The following is a 22,357-nucleotide window of genomic DNA, read 5'->3' on the forward strand; positions in this document are numbered from 1 at the left end:
GATTTCGATTTATTTTTTGTGAATTTCAACTGACATATGAATTGTCTTTTAGAGTAGGTGTATATATATAAATAAAAATATATGTGTAAATTTCTTTTAAACTTGTTAGTCCATACACAGTTTATGAATTGAATAAAAGAATTTAATATGGTTTCAATAATAAAAAAAATAAACCAAATGTTACCACATTCGAAGTTTATTCAATAAGAATCTACTTGGTCACTCCTAAAGTCCCAATATTAAAATTATAAAAAATATAAGCGTTGGAAATAACTTTAAAAGCATGTTTATAGGTTTCTAGACTAAATTATTATAACTTATCATACTTATTTTACACACTAATAACAACATATTAAACTGATATAAGTGTAAGTAATTTGGTAGGTCCATAAAAATTATAATGAATAATGTTTATAATATTACCTGTGGGTCAAGTTTTAGACGAGAATGGTACTTTTCATCAACGTAAATTGATCTTTTGTGTACGTGTTGATGTTCAAACAAATAAAATTCATTGAGGCTTCCAATCTGTAAAAAAAAAAAATAGTTAATTACAGTAACATTGTGTTTTATAGTTTTTTGAAGAATAAGTAGTGCACTTTCTTTAAAGGACATTTTACCCGCATGTGTAGTACCATCTTAATAATAAATAATAGAAATTATTCGGTAAGAGGGCTATAGGGTTTTTATTTATATTTCAATTAAATATCAGGATTGAATATAATATGAGTATTTTAATATTAACGAGAATTTATTACTCTAAATCATGCATAATTGTATGTAAACAATAAAAAAAGATAAGAAAATCGAAGTATTTTATACTCTAACTAGTGCAAGAAGATATAAAAGGATGCAAAAGATTTTAAAAAAAGTACACAATTAAATATTTAATTGTTTCATCGATTATAATTTAAATAAAAAGTACGCTAAAAAACCACGTTTAAAGTTCAAAACTCTAAAATTATTACTACCCAAAAAGATGATAACAGACACATAAGTGAATGAAACTCACATCATTGAGTATTATCAATGCATTTATCGCTCCTAGAATTTAAATTGATTATAAATATGTACATATCAATACACTAAACATAAACTAATACGGTATTTTACTGCTTGATAAGTACACATTCTTAAAAATAAAACTATAAATAATTTTAAGTAAGTAATTACTTTCACCCTTAAATTATAAAATGAATTGTTTTAATATTTTCCTTCTGTTACAATCCCCATTACACAAAATTCTAAATAAATTAAGTATTATAATATTAAAATCCTAATGAGTAAATTTTACTATACCTACTTATACTGCATTTCAGAATGTATGGAATTATTACAATATAATAGACATGTAAGTTTTAATTCTAAAATATTGATTCTGAATATCGTCGATCATTGTCAAAAACCAAATCAGTAACAAACAAACTTTTTGCAATTTAGATTTTCACAATATACTTTTGGTATCAGAAACAAAATATATTATATGACCTAAGTGTAAACTTTTTTCATTTTCGGATTTTAAACCGTAACGCATACATTACATATTTACGTAAAGCTATTACATAACCTTATCATGAAATTCTCATATTCTATTCACTAGGTCAATGTATTTTGAGAAGTTAATAAGTACCAAAAACATAATCGGATTTAGAATTCGAATACATATATTAATTATCTCACCTTAGAATAAATATTATATTATTAAATTCATTATAATATAGTATTTATATTCAAACAAAAGTTAAAAATAAATAAATGTTGCAAAATAAATTAAGTCTTGATTAATTAATTAATTAATTAATTAATTGTGCGAGCACCGAGTAGCCGTTCCTAAATCACGTGTTTTCCGTCACTTCGTTAAAACGCTGTTGCAATCTCGATCATCTACATTACCGCGTACGCTATACAGTGAAGTGGTACCTTTGTCACGATATAAATATGCCATAATCGCAAAAATATGAAAAATCCAACAGTAAAAATATTATTATAAAAAATAACAAAACGATTATATAAGAAGATTTTCTAAACAAACCTAATAATAGGCTTGAGCTGAGTTCAAAAAAGTGTAAGAATTCAAATATCCGGGCACTATTGTAACACAGAAGAATGAATGTCAAATAGAAATTACAAAGAATTAAAATGGGAAATAAACGCATCTATGCATTAGGCAAACTATTGAGCTCTAAAATCCTTTCAAAAGAGGTTAAAACTCAGTTATATCTGACAATCCTACAACCAATAATCATGTATGTTCACAATGTTGGACGTTGTGAAATACAGAGTAGGATAGATTACATGATTTTTAGAGGAAGGTACTGCGCAAAATATATGGACCCATTTAAATCAAGATATTCTAGGATGGAGGAAAAGACATAACCAAGTACTAATGGAGATATTCAGTAGACTGGGTATTGTGAGCGAGATTAAGTGAAGTAAGTTGGAATGGTCAGGCCACGTATGTAGAAAGCAAGATTAAATGGTTTAAAGAGTGCTCCAGGAAAACTCTTGGAGCAAAAAACCCCTGAGTAGACTAAGGCTGATAATATGTAATCAAAAAAGATTTCCTAAATGTAAGATAAGTGGATTATGAAGGCATGGATTAGAAGGGGCAGCGAAAATAGAAAAGAATGGAGGAGGGTTTGTTCTACGGTAAAATGGTCTCAAATGCCTTAAAAAAAAAGATGGCTCACTTCCAATTTTCAAATTATTATCTTTTATACCGCATTCAATTTACCTCTTCTAAATCTGTTTGTTATCTAAACGAGTGAAATTTTTTTGTCACATCAGGTACATAATACTCCAATATCTCTCACATCTTAGCCGGTGTTCCCCAAGGCACAATTACATCTCCAACTCTCTTTAAATTGTACTCGGCAGACTATAACCTACCAATCTGAGTTCCCAAATATCTGAATATGTTAACGGCTAAGTAACATATTTCACCATCACCAACCAGACTTAATTTCAACTTCTCTCCAAAATCGTTGTAGTACGCACTTTAACTTATGTTAATTATTTAAGTTAAATACAACAAAATAAAAGTATTGTTTTATTAAATTTGAGATTTATGTGTTTCGGACTAGAAACTTGAACAATGCACGGCATACTACTTTTTTTAAACATTTTATTGACTTATTATTTTTATATTAATTTTATAGTAAATATACTCTTTTAATTCAAAAATAAAATTTAAAATACAACATATCTATTAGATTTGATATTATCTATAGAAACAACGTTCTTAAAATATAATTAGAATACCATAATTTTATTATTGTGGAATTCAAACAGCAGTGGAGAAAACAAAATATTTTCAAAATTTACTTTTAATATCCACGTCAGTTGAATCCAATAAAAGTGTAATTTCATTACACCTAAGTCCAAAAGCATTGTCTTATTTGTACCCAAGGGAGGAAAGAAAAATAATGATATAAAATAAAAACTACTTTGAAAATTTCACGTGAATAAATATTAGTCTCCTTCTCACTAATATAATAAAATGTAATAACAATAATATTATTGTTAAGATGTCGAAAAAACCAAAAATAAAATATGTATTTTAATTTTGGTGAAGAAAGACATACATAAAATATGATTAATAGAATTTCATAACATGAAGAATCGAGGATAACGAGATTTTGGTGGGCTTACGCTTTACAATCGTATTTTTTTGTATCTTACGCGATGATTCTTTATACCTACAAAAATCATTATATTCTATTTATTTAAATTTCATAAAGTTTTAAATATAGGTACTTATATACAGTAGAGTTAACTTATAAATCTTTATCTGGTTTAGCACATTTTTTTTCTTATGATTAAACAAAACATAAATATTTAAATCATTATTATGTTTATAATATATTTAAACGTGTTCATCTAAATATCTCATTTGTTAATACTAAAAATATAAAATAATATTAATAAAAGTTATAATAAATGCAGTTTATTACTTGTCTTTTATTTAAACTATATGCAATAGACTTCTGTTGAAATTATACTTATGAAATAATAATTAAATTCATTATTTATTGTAATTTCACGACACAATATTTAGGGATTACATATTTTATTAACATATATATTCCATGAATAGTTAGTAATATTAATTAATAATTAATTTTGGTGATCAATATTTTCAATACATAAAATATATACTGATAAGTCAGCTATAATACAAAATAAAGTTTTTTTCAATTTAAATGTACTCGTATAAAGTGTACAGCCTACAACTGAAATCGAAAAACAAAATATACTACTGAAAGTATAAACTTTTTTCATTTTAGTATTCGTGGTTCTAAAGTATACATAATACAGCACAACCTTTAAATTACTCACGCAATATATTTGTATTTATAAAATATACACATTTATACATACTAGACGATTCTTGCTCGTTCAATAATATCGTAACGAACTAAGTTTAATTGTTGATAAAATTATATTCTAAGGGTCCATATTTCTTTATTTTGTTTAGTTTATTATCAATGACATAAAAAATCATAAAATTTATTTTTATTAAAACATATGCATATAACATTTATTAACACGAAATTTCAATTTTTAATTTAAGTTAAATGAATTAATAAAACAAAAAACGTGTATTTTAGTCAGTACAATACGACATTTAACAATCATTATAATATATTTCATTTTAAAGAATAGCTTGACCCATGTTGCTAAAACTCAGTTAATAATATATAAATAGAAATATTGAAAATACATCTTCGTAGATTGCATCAATCTATAAAATTTACTTTTAAAAGTATATTTAAAATGTTGGAAATCATAAAAATGTATAATGAGAATTAGGTAAATGTAAATTGCACGTGAAATATTACTGGTAGTTATAATTTTCACAATTTACCACGTAAATTATCTTTAATAATTAATTCATTCATTTTCTACTTTTCTTTATTAAGAAAAAAAAATAGTTATAATTTAAAATCTGATAAATTAATAGACTATAGTTTGGTGTATAATTTTAAAGATCCTAATGAAATTATGGAGGGAGCACTTCTTCAGTATATCACTATACACATGTAAAATGATTAGGTACATATTATGTATATTACATTTAATTAGTACCTATATATTTAGTTTTTTATACGAAAAGTAATTATTAATATTTTTTTTAAGTAGTATAAATACATTTTCACATAGGAATAAATTATACAAATTTTATTTGTAGATTTTACAATACAAATTGCTTATGTAGTAAAAACCAAAAACTAAAGGTATTTGTGGCTTTCATTCAACGATAATTTGATCTAAACATTTTAAAATAAATTAAGCAAATAAATAAATAACATTATTTTTAATTTGATTTTAGTTTTTTAAATCAATTTTCAACTACCAATTTCGTAAAACGATTTTAATTGTGTTAAATACTATGTCACGGTATCTTCTTTTCCCCGGTGTATTTATCCAATTGAGAATGCATAAGTTTTAATTAAAGTAGACTGAATACTAAAGTTATGCTATTATTTTACTCAGATTAAAAAAATGTGTATCCATCGATTGTACATCAATTAAAGTAATAAAAACTTATATCTGGTTTATTTTATTAACGTAGGTATTACATTTTGAATGATAAATTTAGAGTGATCTACTTTTAACATTCCTTTCGAAAAATTTAATCAGATATAGTAAATTGGACAATGGACATTTCTTCTTATTTTTCATCGCCTTACGTTTCTAATATACAAATTATGCAAAAATCCATTTTTTATTTTGGTTTTTTTCACTTATAGGTACAACCTCCAATATATCTTTTTTACTTTAACGTATCTTAAATTGATGTAATCTAAATTTAGACACTTCTTATGAGAAGCTCGAGAACACTCTAGGAGCATTCTAATCCCATTATTTAGGGAAAATCATATTAAAAAATGTATAAATACATTTGCATAAATATTATAAATATATGCCTATTATATTGACATTTGTATATCCTTATTAATGTTATAAATTAACGTCAAAATACTTTTAATTTAAGTAAAAATATAAATTTTCAAAATCTAAATGATTTCGCTAAAAGTAATTTTTTTAGTGTCATGAATTTTTTTTTTTGTGTTTAAAGAAATAACCTTCAAAAGCGTGTATATTGGTATTTGTAATATTTTTAATTTTTACAATTGTAAATATAGAGAATATTTGGTTTTCCAAGTAAAATACATGATTATATATTGATGAAATAAATAGAATAAAATATATAGATAATATATATATAGACATATAATAACTTATACATTGATTATTTATTATCTACATTAAATTTATTTTTCTAAACCTCATTTATGGAGGAAAGAGAATGTTTAAAATATAAGTATATGTCCAATAGCATTTTGAATATTATTTTTTTAACGATTTTTGACTGAACAGAAATATTTTCTAACCGATTTCGCGTTACAGTTTCCATGTCAACTAAATTGTATTGCAGATTGTAAGGCCAGTGAATAATATAGTAGGTTTATTTAATTTAATTTGGTTTTTGTTTTGGAAAACGATTTATCAAAATTTTAAAGTACTAGTTTTATTATTCCCTTAATATTTTGAAAAGTGATGAGCAGAAATGATTGGCAGATAATATGTCGGTTCGGTTTTTTTTATTAGTGATCAAATAATGTTACATTCAAATTTGTCATAATATAATACTCTAAAATCCTGTCTATTGATTAGCATAATCCAATTAATTCTATCACTTTTAATTATATATATATACGTATTACGTACCTAATTATAATATCAATAAATTAATATAAAATTCAAAAAACATTTCAAGATTCCTGAAAAATAAAACAATTATTCAACTGTATGTTCGTAATCAATTATATATAATACCAATAAGTATATTTAAATGATAATTTTGAATATCTAAAACACAACAAAAAATTACTACAAATATTTAAAAAAATTAATGAGACATGATACACAAATATTAAGTATAGATACCTACTATAAAAACAATAAATATAAAATTCTAATAATATTTTTCAACTCTATAAATTATTAAAATAAAAAATTTCCATTAGCTATGTTAAGAGATTACACAGTTATTTTAGCTCGTTAAACCTTTAAAATACATAATACTTAGGATACAATCGATTTAAAGTAGATATCCTGTTAAACTAGTCTTAAAGGAAATCGTATTAAATGAATTAGGCATTGGTTGGACAAGAGGGCTTTTTGGGATAAAAGGAAAAGCATTCAGCACATTTTAGTTCAAGTCAAAATGAACATTCTAGTTTTTCTAAGAAAATCTCATTTCTCCCAATTATCGTTACCTATAAGAGACATCCATAGAGGATTTTTTAATTCGATTGATCCAGTATTGTAAGAAACATTAAATGGAAATTGTTCCCTTTCGTTTAGATAATGTGGCATTAATTCCAGAATATTTTATGTGTATAATTTAAATTAAAAATGTATTTTACAAGAATTTCAGTTTATTTCAGTGTTCAGCAACTTCAAAATGAAAATATATCGAATAGTTTTCTTTGGAAAATTATGGATTATGAAAGATTAACAACTTGAAACTTGTTTTCAATTTCTACAAACGAAATCAGTTGCTAACATATTTTAGACATGAGCAAGAAATATAAGGTATGTGGTTTGATACGGTTCTTCGAATGGCTTAACCGCTTTATATTACACTTCAAAAGAATAAAGTTAATTAAGTTTTAAACAAATGCTTCTAAATTGTAAAATGTTGGTTACTTGTCTATGTTTAGTAAAAAAAAAAACCCAAATAAGCAGCACGATATTGTTTAACAAAAAATAATGTTGGTTCTTAAACAAAGTGTAATAAAACACCTATATTATTATTACAAAATTCTCTTTTTCAGGTAAATCGTATACACACAATAATAAATAAGAGACAGAAAATATACATGAGTTATTTTCAACTCTAATTTTAATTCAAATAAGTAATCACATTACATATTTTTCCATTACAGAACATGAACAATAAGATATATAGTTACCTACAAATGTAAAATGTATTATATAGGTATATCTCGGGTTTCAGAGTGTAAAACTCTTTATAAAATCTTAATTCCCGTAATATAATTTAATAAATATATTACTTAAATACCTAGCTTATAAACATATTTATTTATGATTTCTTCATAAAAAAAATTCAATTCAAAGTAGGTATTATTGATTGACATAATACAGAATGCCATTAAGACATCTAAAATAAAAAAAATTATAACGGATAGAATTATATCCTAACCTAACCTATATACATTTTGATATTATCATTTTATTTTTATTTTTTATTTTTTATATTTTTCACTTCATTAAAATATAATTTTAAACAGTTAAGAATCAGTTAGAAATTGTATAATATATATACACATAATAGTTGTTACTCAATTTTAAATTTATAAAAATACGCACCTACTTACCTTTATTAGCTTAAACTAACAAAATATAGTAAAATACACAAAAATGTATCTAATCATAAATACTATTTTATTATTTGTAATCAATGCGGCTACCTATACACAAGTAAAAGAATATTTTCGTAAGTTTTTTTTTTCTATTTATTTATGTATCCATTGAAACGATATTAAGGTCTTTGTCAATACGTATCACAAGTGGGTAGTAGGGATATCATGTGATCTATTTATCTATGTGTATATCAAATATACACATGTGTGGTATTCACTCCCAGTGGAGTGGGACATAGTTGGAAACCGGGTGATGCAATTGGACAACAGCACGTGAAATTAGTGATCGCGTAAAATAACGAATTTTTTTTGCATTTTTCTATGAATTAAACCGTTGTCTGTGTGAGTTGCAATCAGCCGCGTTATCACCACGCTATTCCAGCCCTATTTTTTCGTAAATTAACACAAAATTTACGAGAATGCCATTCTATAGCAAAATATGTAGGTTGAAATACATACAAACCCTCCCCTAGTCTCAAAAGTTAAGTGAGGTATTGATATACCTTTTAATAAAAGATTAATTTTTATATTACATATAGATGCAAGATAACTAGCAAACATAATATTATTCGAGAAACTATTGTCTATGGTCTATGGAGAACGGACGTTACTGTTTAAACCGTTTTTAAGCAATTCTCTTGATTGTAATGGTCTAGAGATTTCTGAAATTGGCTTTCATGCTTCTCTAACGACGTTCAATCAAACAATAAATCAACTTTGTTTATTGAAGAAAATAGTATTTTCATCGATGTGTTAGTTTTATAAAATCATTCACTGGTCACGATTTTGGCTTGTAATAAGCAACATGCCATCAATGTTTTAATCCAATGAAATTTATATGACAACTTTTATCATCAAACTATAATAATAAAGTGGTTTTAAAATTTTTACTCACGTGTACATTTTTATTAGATGATAAACGTCATAAGTAATAACGCATACATGGATAATTTATTTCATTAATAACAGGCTGATTAATGTATATATTTAGATACCAAATATATAAATAAATCACAATATAACTATTATACAAACTTGTTATTTTTTTAAGAAAATGATCTTTTTTAGTGCTAAGTAGTAGATAATTTTATTTTTAAAACGGTATGAGGTATAGTAATGAAATTGTATGTACTATGAATAATGGCTACTGTTTAGGAATATTACTATTTAATTTAACCCTTAATATAATCAAAATACAAAATAGCGTGTAACCTTATTAATTAATACAATTTTCAAAATACCTAATTATTATATAGGTTGACTTAAATTTAAATAAAATAAGAATACTGATAAAATAAATAGATAAGACTATTATCCAGACATGAAATATATATATATATATTTCTCTGCACGCTATTAAAGTGCTTTATGTGTTGATTGGTCAGATTGGTCTGTGCAATTAGTTTCAAATATAAAACATACAACTTGCTTGAATGTCTGAAAATGTAATGACTGTCATTTAAAAGTTTAACATAATCTTTTATCTATATTATTCAAATATTAAATAAACATAAAAATAATAAAGCAACACAATCAAATACCCACATCAAAAAAATTTATTAAAAACCATTAGGTAGAAGACACACGCAGGTAAAAAAAGTTTTCTTAATACAAATATGAATGTAGAATCAAAGAAATGAATTACTTAACAAAAATATTTGCATTTTTAAAATATAATAAGCTCATAATTGTTTTTATATTTTACTGTTCGACTGGTAACAATATCTTTAAAACATTTGAAAATAAATAATGCATTATACTTACCCTTGTATAGATATTATAGGCCCATTGTTAGTATCAATACAATAACCTAGGTACTTAATACTATTGTATTAAGATTTATGTTTTAAGCATAATCATATCATTTATATGGATATGTATGAATAAAAATTGCTTAACTTATTATATCTAATGCATTTGCAGCTATGAAATCTAAAATAAATAACAAAATTTTTTTTAATTTTTAAAACCATTTTAATTGATATACAAATCAAGAATAATCAACCAGTTACTCGCTTTTGTACTTAAATGTAAAAAATAAACATCAAATTTATGTATTCACTACTAACGTATTATATTCTCACTTTAGGTTATAACTATTAACATAATACTTAAATACGGTGACAGCTTTTGTTGGGTTTGCGATTATGTAAAAACAAAGTTCCCTAATAATAGTTATCAACCCTCAATTATATAATGATATCCTCTGCAATATTTGCTTAAAGGTTTATAAGGGTGTTCATTGGCCAATACCTTTTTATGCTTGTTGCTAATGTTCTACATATATAGATACTTTGAAAATCATTGAGTTCTATCAGACCTCTTTAATGCATATTATACCAAACAAAAACAGTCCCTTTAATAATTTAAAAAAGATATAATTTTTCACATTGATTTACATGTTCAAACCACCATTCCCCACCACACATAAAGGTTAGGTTTCAAACTTTACTTTAATTTTTAATACTATTTAATTTTGTTGATAACATTTTGTATCAAGAGGATTTTGATCCATTCCCCTTATCAATTAAACAATGTGCTGTAGAAAAGATTACTTTTTTATTTATAAAGTATACAAGTACCTGAATAATTTATTATATTGTATATATTATACAATATACTATTGTTGATATTTATTTTATTATATATCATATATATGTGTGTGTTATATTTTTTATCAAAATTGAATTTGTGTAGAAAAATATTCAAGTAATCAAATATAGGATAATATAGCTAAGATAATTAATACATGTTGTAAATATGCAATTACTAGCAAGGTATAACATTGAATACTATTCAAAAATAAATGGGAATATTATTATTATTTATTTATTTTTTAATAAAATTAAGAATAAGTTGTTTTACAATGATATTTTATGCATCTATAATCTTTTTTAATAATTGCTGGTCACAAAAAGTTTCAATTGTCTCAATAGTTTCTCTAAACATAAATAATGACTATCGTCAAACGTTAGAAATATTTCAAAAATATAAGCCGTCGGGGATTTTACCAAGCTTCACCCAAAATCATTTTCAAAGTTAATATAAAAAATTCACAGCATATTCACATCCCACTAACTTATGTTAAGGTGAATGAAACGTGATACCCAGTCTCTTCTAATCCTATTAAGATTATATTATAAATAATGTATTACTATTTTTTGTTGGTTATACCAATATAATACATATTAACATATTATTTTCGCTACAGTAATTTATGTATTACCAATAATATATTACAGAAATATAATAAATGAAAAAAATTACATAAATTTACAAACAATATTGTGTTTCAAACAATGCACTCTACGATTTCACATAATATATATATACATATTGTATATTTATGGTTTTGTAAACAGTTGATTCCTTTAAAAAATATAGAGTGATATAGAATAAAAAAAAAAACATTGTGAGTACCACGGGCACCGGTATGACAAGCACACATATACTACGTATACTGATATAAATATTAATAAGTGAAGTTTTATTATTACTTTACACAATAATAAATGTAGTACATTTATCATTTAAATAAGTACATGAATTATTTTAGAATATTTGTATTTTATGTTATTTTGTTGAACGTACAACGTACATGAAGTTTAGATGGGACTTGTAACACATTATGATAATAATGACCTATATTAGCCAATTTGAATATTATTGTTTTAATTTAAAATAGGTACACATGTTATGTATTTAAATACCTTTTTTTATTAATATAAAACCTATTAGATTTAAACAACGTAACTTGTTTAAAGCTTAAGGTGTAAATATGTAAGTAAGTGTGAGTAATTTAGTACACATGGATCATAAAACATTATAAATCTTTATTTTTATATTTACATTAATAACTCACCCTTTAGAAATCTTAGAGTGTATAGTCTAAAATAAATAGCTATTATCGCCTTTAAAATTTCAAATCTATTGTGTGATATGGAAAATTACTATAATACTTATTATTATATTATTTATCAAGGTACACTTCAACTTCAAAGATTTGTGCAAATTAATATAGAGAAAATAACTCACAGAGATAATCTTATATACAAAAACGCAGTCCCCATACCTCTGAAGCCGTAAAAAAATCCGCTATTCGGGGATAAAATCGGGATGATTATGCCTACATAATATCTGTTTATACCTACTTTGCATGTACATGTAACATTGTGTCATAATATACATTAAACATTGCACATAAAATTATAGAACAATTGAAACGCTATGTATGTAAACATAAGTTCCTCTGAAATATTTTTTTCCAATTTAAACTATACTTAAGGTACACTACAGCGAAGTAGTTACCTAATTTTACTATTTTTTAAATTTATAAATAATACATTTAAAAACAAAAAAATACACACACATTATTCCACTCAGAATCTAAAATATAAAAAACTGGACACAATAATTTACTTCAAACAGGATACTTAAATTATAACAATATTAACTAGTCCCATACATCATAAAATATATGGATTCAGGCAAATGTTACTTTTAGTAGGTACTTATAAAACAATTTTAAGTTTGTATTCAACATATAAATAGTTGTAATCATACTAAAATTTAAATAGAACTTAAACTAAAGTTTTAATTTTTATCTACAAAACAAATAGTAAATTATGCAAAATTTGACGACGTTCTTCTAAATTTTTACTTCAAATAGGTATTCTCAACTTTTAGTTTTTATCGGTGTATAAGAACAATTCAACCACCTCAAGTTAAAAATTTAAGCATTTTTACTGCTTCAAACGGCAATAACAAAAATTAAAGCAACAGAAATAAATTATTTAAAACTAATACATTTATCGCTCCTCTCAGAATCGAAAATATATAGTGTTCTAGTACAGTCACTCATTAATTCAAAATCTATTGTTTTTTTTTTTTTTTTTGTGATAAATTGCTGGCTACAATCTGGTCCACAGCGTTTTCTGACTTACTGATACCAAAATTTTGATTCGATTTTTATTTGAATTTTAGAAGTTCGTGAAATAAAAATTCGAATTATAGTGTGTCCCACCTACCGACATTTAGAATTATCGATAGGACCGGAATAAATGTATCTTCTTCTAAATATAGAGGTTTTCTCATGGGGCTTTGCTTTAAGTTCGATTTATGAAGTTTTTCGAATTATAGAGTGACAAATGTATATCTATTAAACATTTAAATCAAATGTTGTCCTGAATATATACTAAAAGTATTGTATTACAAGTTAATTTTGGTTTTAAAAAGTAAAATTAAAGCAAATTAAAAAAAGTAGGTTACAAGTGTGTTATTGTAATGGATGGAATTAAATTTGAACCCAATGATATATCATTGTATACGAAAAATGATTCTGAGCGAAGACGGTTTATCTGTCTAGGATATATCATAGATTATTAAAATTTTTCAAATCATAAATTTAAAACAACATTTTTTTATGAATTTCTAAAATAATTTGCGAATTTTCATGATTTTTACATTTGTTGTAAAAATTCAAACTTTAAATGGTTGTAAAAAAAAATTGTAGCTATGCATTTATTTTATTTTTCAATCGCTATTGTAAAAATATTATAGGAGCCATGTATTAAATTTTCAAATCTTAGATATAAAAGGAAAATTTTTTATGAATTTATAGCATAAAATAATTTATGAATTTTCATGATTTTTACGTATGTTGTCAAAATTCAAACTTTGAATCCTTGCAAAAAAAATTGTGTCTATGCATTTATTTTATTTTTTAGCTGCTATTGTAAAAATATGATAGGATCCTTGTATTAAATTTTTAAGATCTTCTACCCAAAAAATAAATTTTTATCTATATTTATAGAACAAAAAACCAAAAAAGTTGAAAAATTAAAATGTCAGTTTACAACTCAAAAATATTTAAATATTTTGAAAATTTTATCAAATATATAAAATGCTTATATAAACATTCAGTGAAAATTTCAAGTATCTACGATCATTTGTTTTAGAGTTACACCAAAATAAGAAAATCGCTAAAAGTGAAAATCCAATGTTGTAAAAATTTAAATTTCAAATGCTCATAAAAATGTAATTTGAATTTCCGGTGGACTTTTTTTTTGTGATAAAGATTGACAAACTTGTAAGGAATCTTGTATTAAATTTTCAAATCTTAGATTTAAAAATAAATTTTTTTATAAATTTCTAGCTTAAAATAATTTGTGAATTTTTGTGATTTTTACGTATTTTGTTAAAATTCTAAGAATTTCTTTTATTTTTCAACTGCTATTGTAACAATATGTTAAGAGCCTTGTATTACATTTTTAAGCTTTTCTGCCTAACATATAAATTTTTATCGATATTAATTTTAAAAAAACCTAATAATGATCGAAAATTTCAAATGCCTATGAATAGTTAGACTTAAGTTGAAAATTTTTGAAAATTGCATAGTGGATAGAATATACTTATATAAACATTCGGTTAAAATTTCATGTATCTATAGTCATTTGTTTTAATGTTACATCAAATACCAAAATCGATTTTGTCGAAAACTGAGTGTGCGTAAAATTTCCCATTTTTCCCTTAATTTTTAGTTTGTTTTTCTCGATTATTTAGAAAAGTATTAAGAATTTTTCAGTTTTGACCCCCCGAAGTACCAACTAGATTCACTTTCTGATCAAACGAGATACTGAAGGAAAAAATCTAAGCACTTTTACTGCCCTAAAACGTGATGACAGACACAAAAAAAAATTTAAAAAAAAATACACATCGTGGTAAAATCAATACATTCATCGCTTCGCTCAGAATCTAAAATAAACATAAATGTTGATTACATTAACCCTCCAATTCCTTCATCAGCGCTTACATCACCAAACATTTTTTCTTGGGTACGAACTTGACTGAAATGGTGTATGTGTTAAAAATAAGCTCAATTACTTACACAATGTCAAAAAAAAAAAATTCAGACATTAAAAATCCTTAAATTTTCATACAGTGCCATTCTAATGGTATTTTAGATTTAGCATAGATATAAAAAAGGAACGAATTCCTTTATTTTTACATTAGTATGTATATTGTTGTCACTTTTTCGGGTTAAAAAAAAAAACATATTTAAAAGTTACACAAAGATTATAGGTATAATTGGTTTTTCAAAAAAAATATATTTTTAGGTTTTTTTTTTTTTATTTGAAACATAATAATATAATTTAACATATTTAACCAGTACACAATTTAGGATTTATTGATTCATTATTTCCGTTTTTTTTTTGTTTTATTGTCAACATATACATGATGGATCCCAAGTGTTAACACATAATTTACCACACATTTTTGTATGAAGTATAATTTAAACTAAAAGAAGCCCTTTAACATTATTATAAAAGATATTACTAAGCCCAATAAAAACCTTGTTTGAATTTGAATTGTTTGCCTTCAACTTAACGTTTAAAATAATGAATTAAACAACTAGTAATCATACCTGTTGGGATATTATTTCCTTTTTAATTTAAAAATGTATTTCTTAAGAGTATCAAATCTATCGAAAGAAAGGATTTTTTTGTTTCAATATATATGATGAGGATATAATCTGATCGTTACATCAGTTTTCTGGTAATAGTAAATTGTATGGTTATTTAATTATAGTAATTATACTATGATATATTAAATGAGTGTGTTTACTTTATATTTTTAAGTTTCTGCAGTGAATTACCAGTAGTACGTATGAATACGCGCTCAGTAACTGACAAAAAAAGTCGAACAGAGTAAGGGCACCAATGTTTTGCATTAGCACGTCTGCACAAGATTGTAGAAAGTTAAAATATTTAATATGAAAGCCACAATAAATCATGGGATTTGAAAAATGATTTGTGAACCATACGTCTCTGTTATAACAGTGTTTGCTTAAATTTATTAATTTCTGCAACACTTATCCGTAGTTTCTCGATATACGTTTAGGGTATAACCACTAAATCACCAACAAAACATAAACATTTCACAAGTAACACAAGTACTAATAATCAGACTCAATTCCCAACACTTGGAATTCCAATTTTGTAAGGGATGTACTATAGACTATTTATTTCACGCGTTTCGACTAAAACATTATTTAATAACAGAGAAATAAATTAAAAAATATAATTTATAATACGACTAAAAAATATATAATATAAATTATAAAACCAGTAAAAATACAGTATCTATAATGTGGGTAACAATGTAGGTGCTTGACATCAAAAACAAATGTAAAAAAACACTGACCTGTCCACGGTTGAGGAATCCGTGTTTCCTGGCCACTCTGTCCGCCTGCTGTCCGTGATCACCGCCAATACCTGCCACCCGGACGGCAAACTGGTTGGTATAATGTGCGGCCCCGGCGATTTCAGTGGCAACTGCGGCGGCAAGCCACACCGGAAGCAACATCAACATCACGACCGTCGTACCAACCGGATCAAGACGGCGGCGGTGGCGATGAGCGTTCGACGCCATCGTTGTGGCGTGTGCTACTGGTGGCGGTGGTGATCGCGCGAGCGTCTGTTGTCGTCGTACCGGCGGCGAATCGTCGTCGTCGCGGGGGTGCGCGCGTCCTACGGCGTGGCCGTGGCTAGCGGCTATAACTATACGCCGCCGCCGCTACCCATCAAACATTCATATCCGGTCTGATCCACTTCACATTTACACACACACACACACACATGTACACTATCAATACATCCTCATCAACCACCCCCTCTCACAAAAGCACTTGGAGGGGTGGCAATTGGTTAGAAAAAAAAAAAAATATATATATAATATGTAATAAAGAAGTAGGTACGCAGCATGCCTGGTTAGCAGAAGCATATGGAACGAACAAGGTGACAGATCTGATGTGCGAAGAGAAAATAGAAAAACGGTTAGATGAACATATTATATTATAATATAGACCACCTACGACTTACGATAGAGAACGGCTGTAGCGTTGTAGTCGCTGTAATAGTAATATGACAAATGCAATGTTCCCAATCGTCCCACACCCTCTGCCATCTCGATTTTCACGATATTGCATTATGCAAAACGAAAATGCCGAACGATTTATACTCGCGATTCACTTCGCTATGACTCCTGTATTATACCTGCTATATACGTTGGAATTGAGTATCGAGGAAAAAAATTACTCCGAGAATAGTTGAATTTATACCTACTTCCAACTCTTGTCTCGATGCTTATATCAATATAATATAATATTGTTATTGCATCCAAGTTGAATGCAGTATCATCGTCCATGTTACCAGCTATACTTATTATAATATTGTAGTAATTGGACTTCATCTTTCTTTTAATATGATTGCACAACCGTGAAAAGTTAACATTTTAAGTTTGGTATATTTAGTAATTGTACCTATACATATATTTAACCATTCCGAAAAAATAAAGAATATAGTATTATCTTCATTTCGTGAAATAAATACAAATTTTGAAATCTAATAATGTTGTTGTTATCGTTTTTTAAGCAATATTAAAAAAACTAACCCAAGTTAGTTCCAGCTGTTACGTTATACTTTTTTTCCTACTTAAGACTCAACTGTTACAGACATTTTACTAAAACCATAGAAGTATAGCGGTGACGATCAAACAATACAATTATGGCGTTCATGGTAAAGAAGATAAAATGGGTACTTTGCCAACGTCTAAACAGTAAATGCCTATATCTAACGACGTATCTGTTGGTTATTCAAACAATATTGTTATGCCAGGATAAAAAGATATAATAGTATGAAGTTATTTCACAAGTCAGACACCGCGAACAATATAATACTATAATATATTACAAGGATCTCCAAACTACGGCCTGCAGGCCAGATGCGGCCCTTAAACAAGTTTTCACCGACTATCCTCCCAAAAGACATTAAATAATCTAAAAATGTTATTTGTAATAAACTAATAACCAAAATCGCATTCACTCGCACGTGTCAATAATTATCACCTGTATTTTAATTTTATAACTAAGTATATTTAAGTATATTATAAGAACTATCCTTTAAACTACTTATTTATTTCTATAAGATAAAAATAATAAAGTATTAAAGTATTTTTGGCCCACTAAAAGATCTTGATATTTGTATGGCCTTTGAATAAAAATATTGAAGACCCCTATATACATCAACAATATTTGTTATATAAATATTGAAAAAAATTAACACAGATATTTCAGAAAATAACGTTTGAAAATTTGATATAAACAGTATGAGTGATAATTCTTTATTCTTTTGAATGAAAACGTAATCGCTGACATGATCGTTAACAACTACCCACTAATTTATGGTTCGGGACCGGTCGGTATAGGTGAACATATTATTAAATCTCGAATTGAAAATGTTCATCACTTATTCAACAGTAGAAATTAGAATGCTACTATGTAATTCAAATTGATCATTAAACAGAGTTCCTCCAGGCATGATAATTATTACATCAGGAATAACGAAATCCGTGATTTACTTTCATGAGGTTATTAAATATTAAGTGGTAAATTAATTTAATGGTGTACAATACCAATATCTATTAGGTCTTAAGCATTTTGTTTTTTATTATTTATTAACAATACAACTACAGATGTATTACACTATTATTATTTATAATTTACTGATCTTGTGTTACTAAACATATGATTATGCACTATGCAGAAATCTTATCCTATTTTAAATTGATAATGTTTTCACTTTTCACTATCAAAATTCAACATGTGAGTAAAAGCTATAAAATGTAGAAATTGAACTCAACATTTAGCCCAATTTGAGTTTTGTATTAAGATATTTTTATAAGAAAATTAAAAATGTTGTAACGGTGTGAGCCACACCATTTACAGTATATTATATTATTATGAGTACAATGTACATAATATACTACCTACATATAATAATTCATGATACCACAGAATAAAAAAAAACAATCATTGAATGATCTATAGTACCTACTAATATACAAAATTATTTATATTTTTGACTTTATTACAATATAGTTTATCGCATTTTACCAAACATCGATGGACTATAAATAAAACAAATTATTCTTAATTTTAAATACCATTATATTATCAAATATATAATACACCGTGTCCACAAAGGACAGAAGCGTGGTAATCTGATTTCCGTGGCCAGACATTATAACCTAACTAATCAGTCACATCTATTAGTTACACTAAAAATAGATAAATTCATAGTTTGAGGAATTAAAATTTTAATTAATTATATAATTAGCTATACCTATAAAATATATACTACAAATAATATAATAAATGTTACTATGTATTTAATATAAACACTTAACATAAATTATTGAATTAATTTATTTATACACCCATAAATTTAATCTTAAAGTATATATTATACATTTTTAATGGTATTAGTGGTATTAAATTCATAAATCAGTGCATACAAATTGTATAGGTACTTTTAAAATCATGCAATTATGATAAAATTAAAAATATTTAATTGCGTAAATTAATTTATTGATACCACACTAATGATGCCGAAACATTTTCTTTTAAATTTTGTTGGAAAACATAACAAAGTAAAACATTAAATGTTAAATAAAACTCTTCAACTGAAAAAAATATGAAAAGGAATGAATACCTCTAAGAAGTTAGATATTTAACAAAAATAAATCAACCTACAAGATTAACCAAAGTTAATTTATTTAATGATGGTTAGATAAAATTACTTAAAAAGTCACAAAAATCTTAATTAAAGAATGATTTGTTTTATTTTGTGATTTATTGTAAATGGCATAGCCAACATAAAATTAACATAATTTTTAACTCTAATGAATATTAATCAGTAACAGTAATTTTTATAGTAATAACTATAAATATTTCCGTAATTTTAGAGAGGAGCGAGGAATGTATTGGTTTTACAATGATGTTTGTTTCTTTTTCTTTTTCTTTTTTATTCTGTAAACACTTTTTCTCCCTCTAAACTTGCTCAAAAGTATCAAGTGTAACATTTTTTCTGCAGAAAGGTGATATTCTTGAGCTGGTACATTAAAGAGGTCATTTTTTGATTTTCGAAACAGTACTCGAAATAAAAGCGCTTAAATTTTAAAAAAAAACTTACGATTTCATGATTTTCTAATATTAAATAATTATGGACGACGTTTTTTTTTTTTTTTTTTAAATTATAACAATATAATTAATATAGTATAACATATCCTAAACTGATAAAACCGTTTTCACTCAGAATCGTTTTTTGTATACAATGATATTACATCATTGAATTCAAATTTAATACCATCCATTACAGTAAACCACTTGTTACCTATACTGTACTGCAGAGCGATATCCACTTAATTACCCGCTTTTTTAAAATAAAATATAATTTTTTATAACAATGAAATAAGCTTGAATTTATATTACACACCAGCAAAATACCATATTATATATTGAGTGAACTTTACTGAAGTGGTGACGGTTTTATTGAAGCATTAAATGGATCGATCAAAATCCGATGACGAACGAAATTTCCTGTACTTTCGGATCGACATGGAACATATTTCGGTTAGTTTCTCCTGAGTTTAGCATATGCAATATAGACCGCGGTCACTGAATATACACCGTGGTCATGGCAGCGACCATTGCGCGTATATAAAGGTGAACTCGTGATTTTATGTTTACCACGACGTTTATGTATGATTCGCTGGTCAGAGGAAGCCGGTGGCCGCCGTCCGGTTCTAAAGATCCTTGATCAAACCTTTTTTGTAACAGCGATGGCGACTGAGTTAAGTGATGCGACAGAATTCGAAAAAACGAGTCTTATATAGTATGTATTTTATAAGTAGAGGTCGGATTTATATTCTCTTAAAATCCTTAAAATATGATGTTTTTATTATAACTTATATTTTCAAGCTTCATCCCTCCTAGTCTGTAAAAACGTATCGGCCAGACGAATTATTTTTGTTTGTCTCATCAGACACCAATATGTTTTACATTGCATATTGTTTCACGGCAGATTCACCGTACTAGGAAATCTATTAAACTGCAGCTATTTAAAATTCATCATAGTTGCATATTACGATGAAATGAATTTAAACAGTACACAGTTTTTATATAGTTTTGTAAAAATAAAAATAAAACTTCTGTCCCTACAAGGTCATTATAAGCCTTCCTCGTGACGTATTTTTGGAATGCTAGAAATCCTGGTGCCATTTTTCTATTTCTTTAAAAAGCTATAGCAAACTCGTTGGACATTTTTTTTTATCATTCTCGTTATTATTTAGTATCTTGTAACAACGAACCGAAAATAAATGTATCTCTGGCGCTATAATTATATTCCTTGATGGTAAAATGTTTTTATCATTCTTGGTTAATTTTTTTTTACTATTGTTTAGTCAACATGTATAATATTATGTATAAAATTATATTTTGTTCTATCAAAAATGTGCGTTCATAAGCGCCCATTGGGGGGAAGAAGGCAAAAAATATTTTAACCAAATAAGTATCTTTACAATATAATAGCTTCGTAAGGAAACTAATAATCAGAATCTGATTAGACATATAAAATATAAATGTATACCTATACCTGTCTTGTTTTAAGTTTATATAATAGACTAACATTAAATCACAAATACACAATTATATAATATAATCCTAACTAAATTAGAAATAATTTTTAGATTCAGAAAATAGGAAAAATGTATTACAATATTTATCTACAACAATAATTGCTTTATATTAAATTTCTATTTAATAAAATTGTCATTTAATGAAAACTAAAATGGCTAAAACTGAATAATATTGACATTTCATTAAACATTTTAAAAGTCAGCTCTGTATTTATTGTAAGTGGGGAGGTGTAAAGGATTTATCTATACCCAGCAAAGAAAATTAATAATATTCTTATATCCCCATGAACTTATAAAAAAAATATCAATAAATTGACACTGAAAATATCTTTTTTATTATTAAAGAATACTTAGAATATGTATATCCT

The 22,357-nt window shown here is 25.9% G+C and overlaps 1 protein-coding gene across 3 annotated transcripts in view; it reads right to left on the reverse strand.

Annotated features, from left to right (window-relative positions):
* LOC107163151 (uncharacterized) overlaps positions 1-16,916 on the reverse strand; it is a 109,939-nt gene extending 93,023 nt beyond the window's left edge. For 2 of the 3 annotated variants that reach the window (XM_089225913.1, XM_015510411.2), the window contains exons 1-2: positions 16,659-16,916; positions 424-528 (exon numbers count right to left, since the gene is read on the reverse strand). In XM_089225913.1, the coding sequence (XP_089082039.1) occupies positions 424-528; positions 16,659-16,886 (333 nt within the window). In that variant the 5' untranslated portion in view covers positions 16,887-16,916. The remainder of the gene's footprint in view (positions 1-423; positions 529-16,658) is intronic. The other variant, XM_015510410.2, reaches the window with a different exon arrangement.
* Between the last annotated feature and the right edge of the window lie 5,441 nt (positions 16,917-22,357).

This window comes from Diuraphis noxia, unplaced genomic scaffold, assembly GCF_037042655.1.
Source record: "Diuraphis noxia isolate RWA-SAM2 unplaced genomic scaffold, SU_Dnox_SAM2 contig0004, whole genome shotgun sequence".
Classification (NCBI taxonomy): Eukaryota; Metazoa; Arthropoda; class Insecta; order Hemiptera; family Aphididae; genus Diuraphis; species Diuraphis noxia.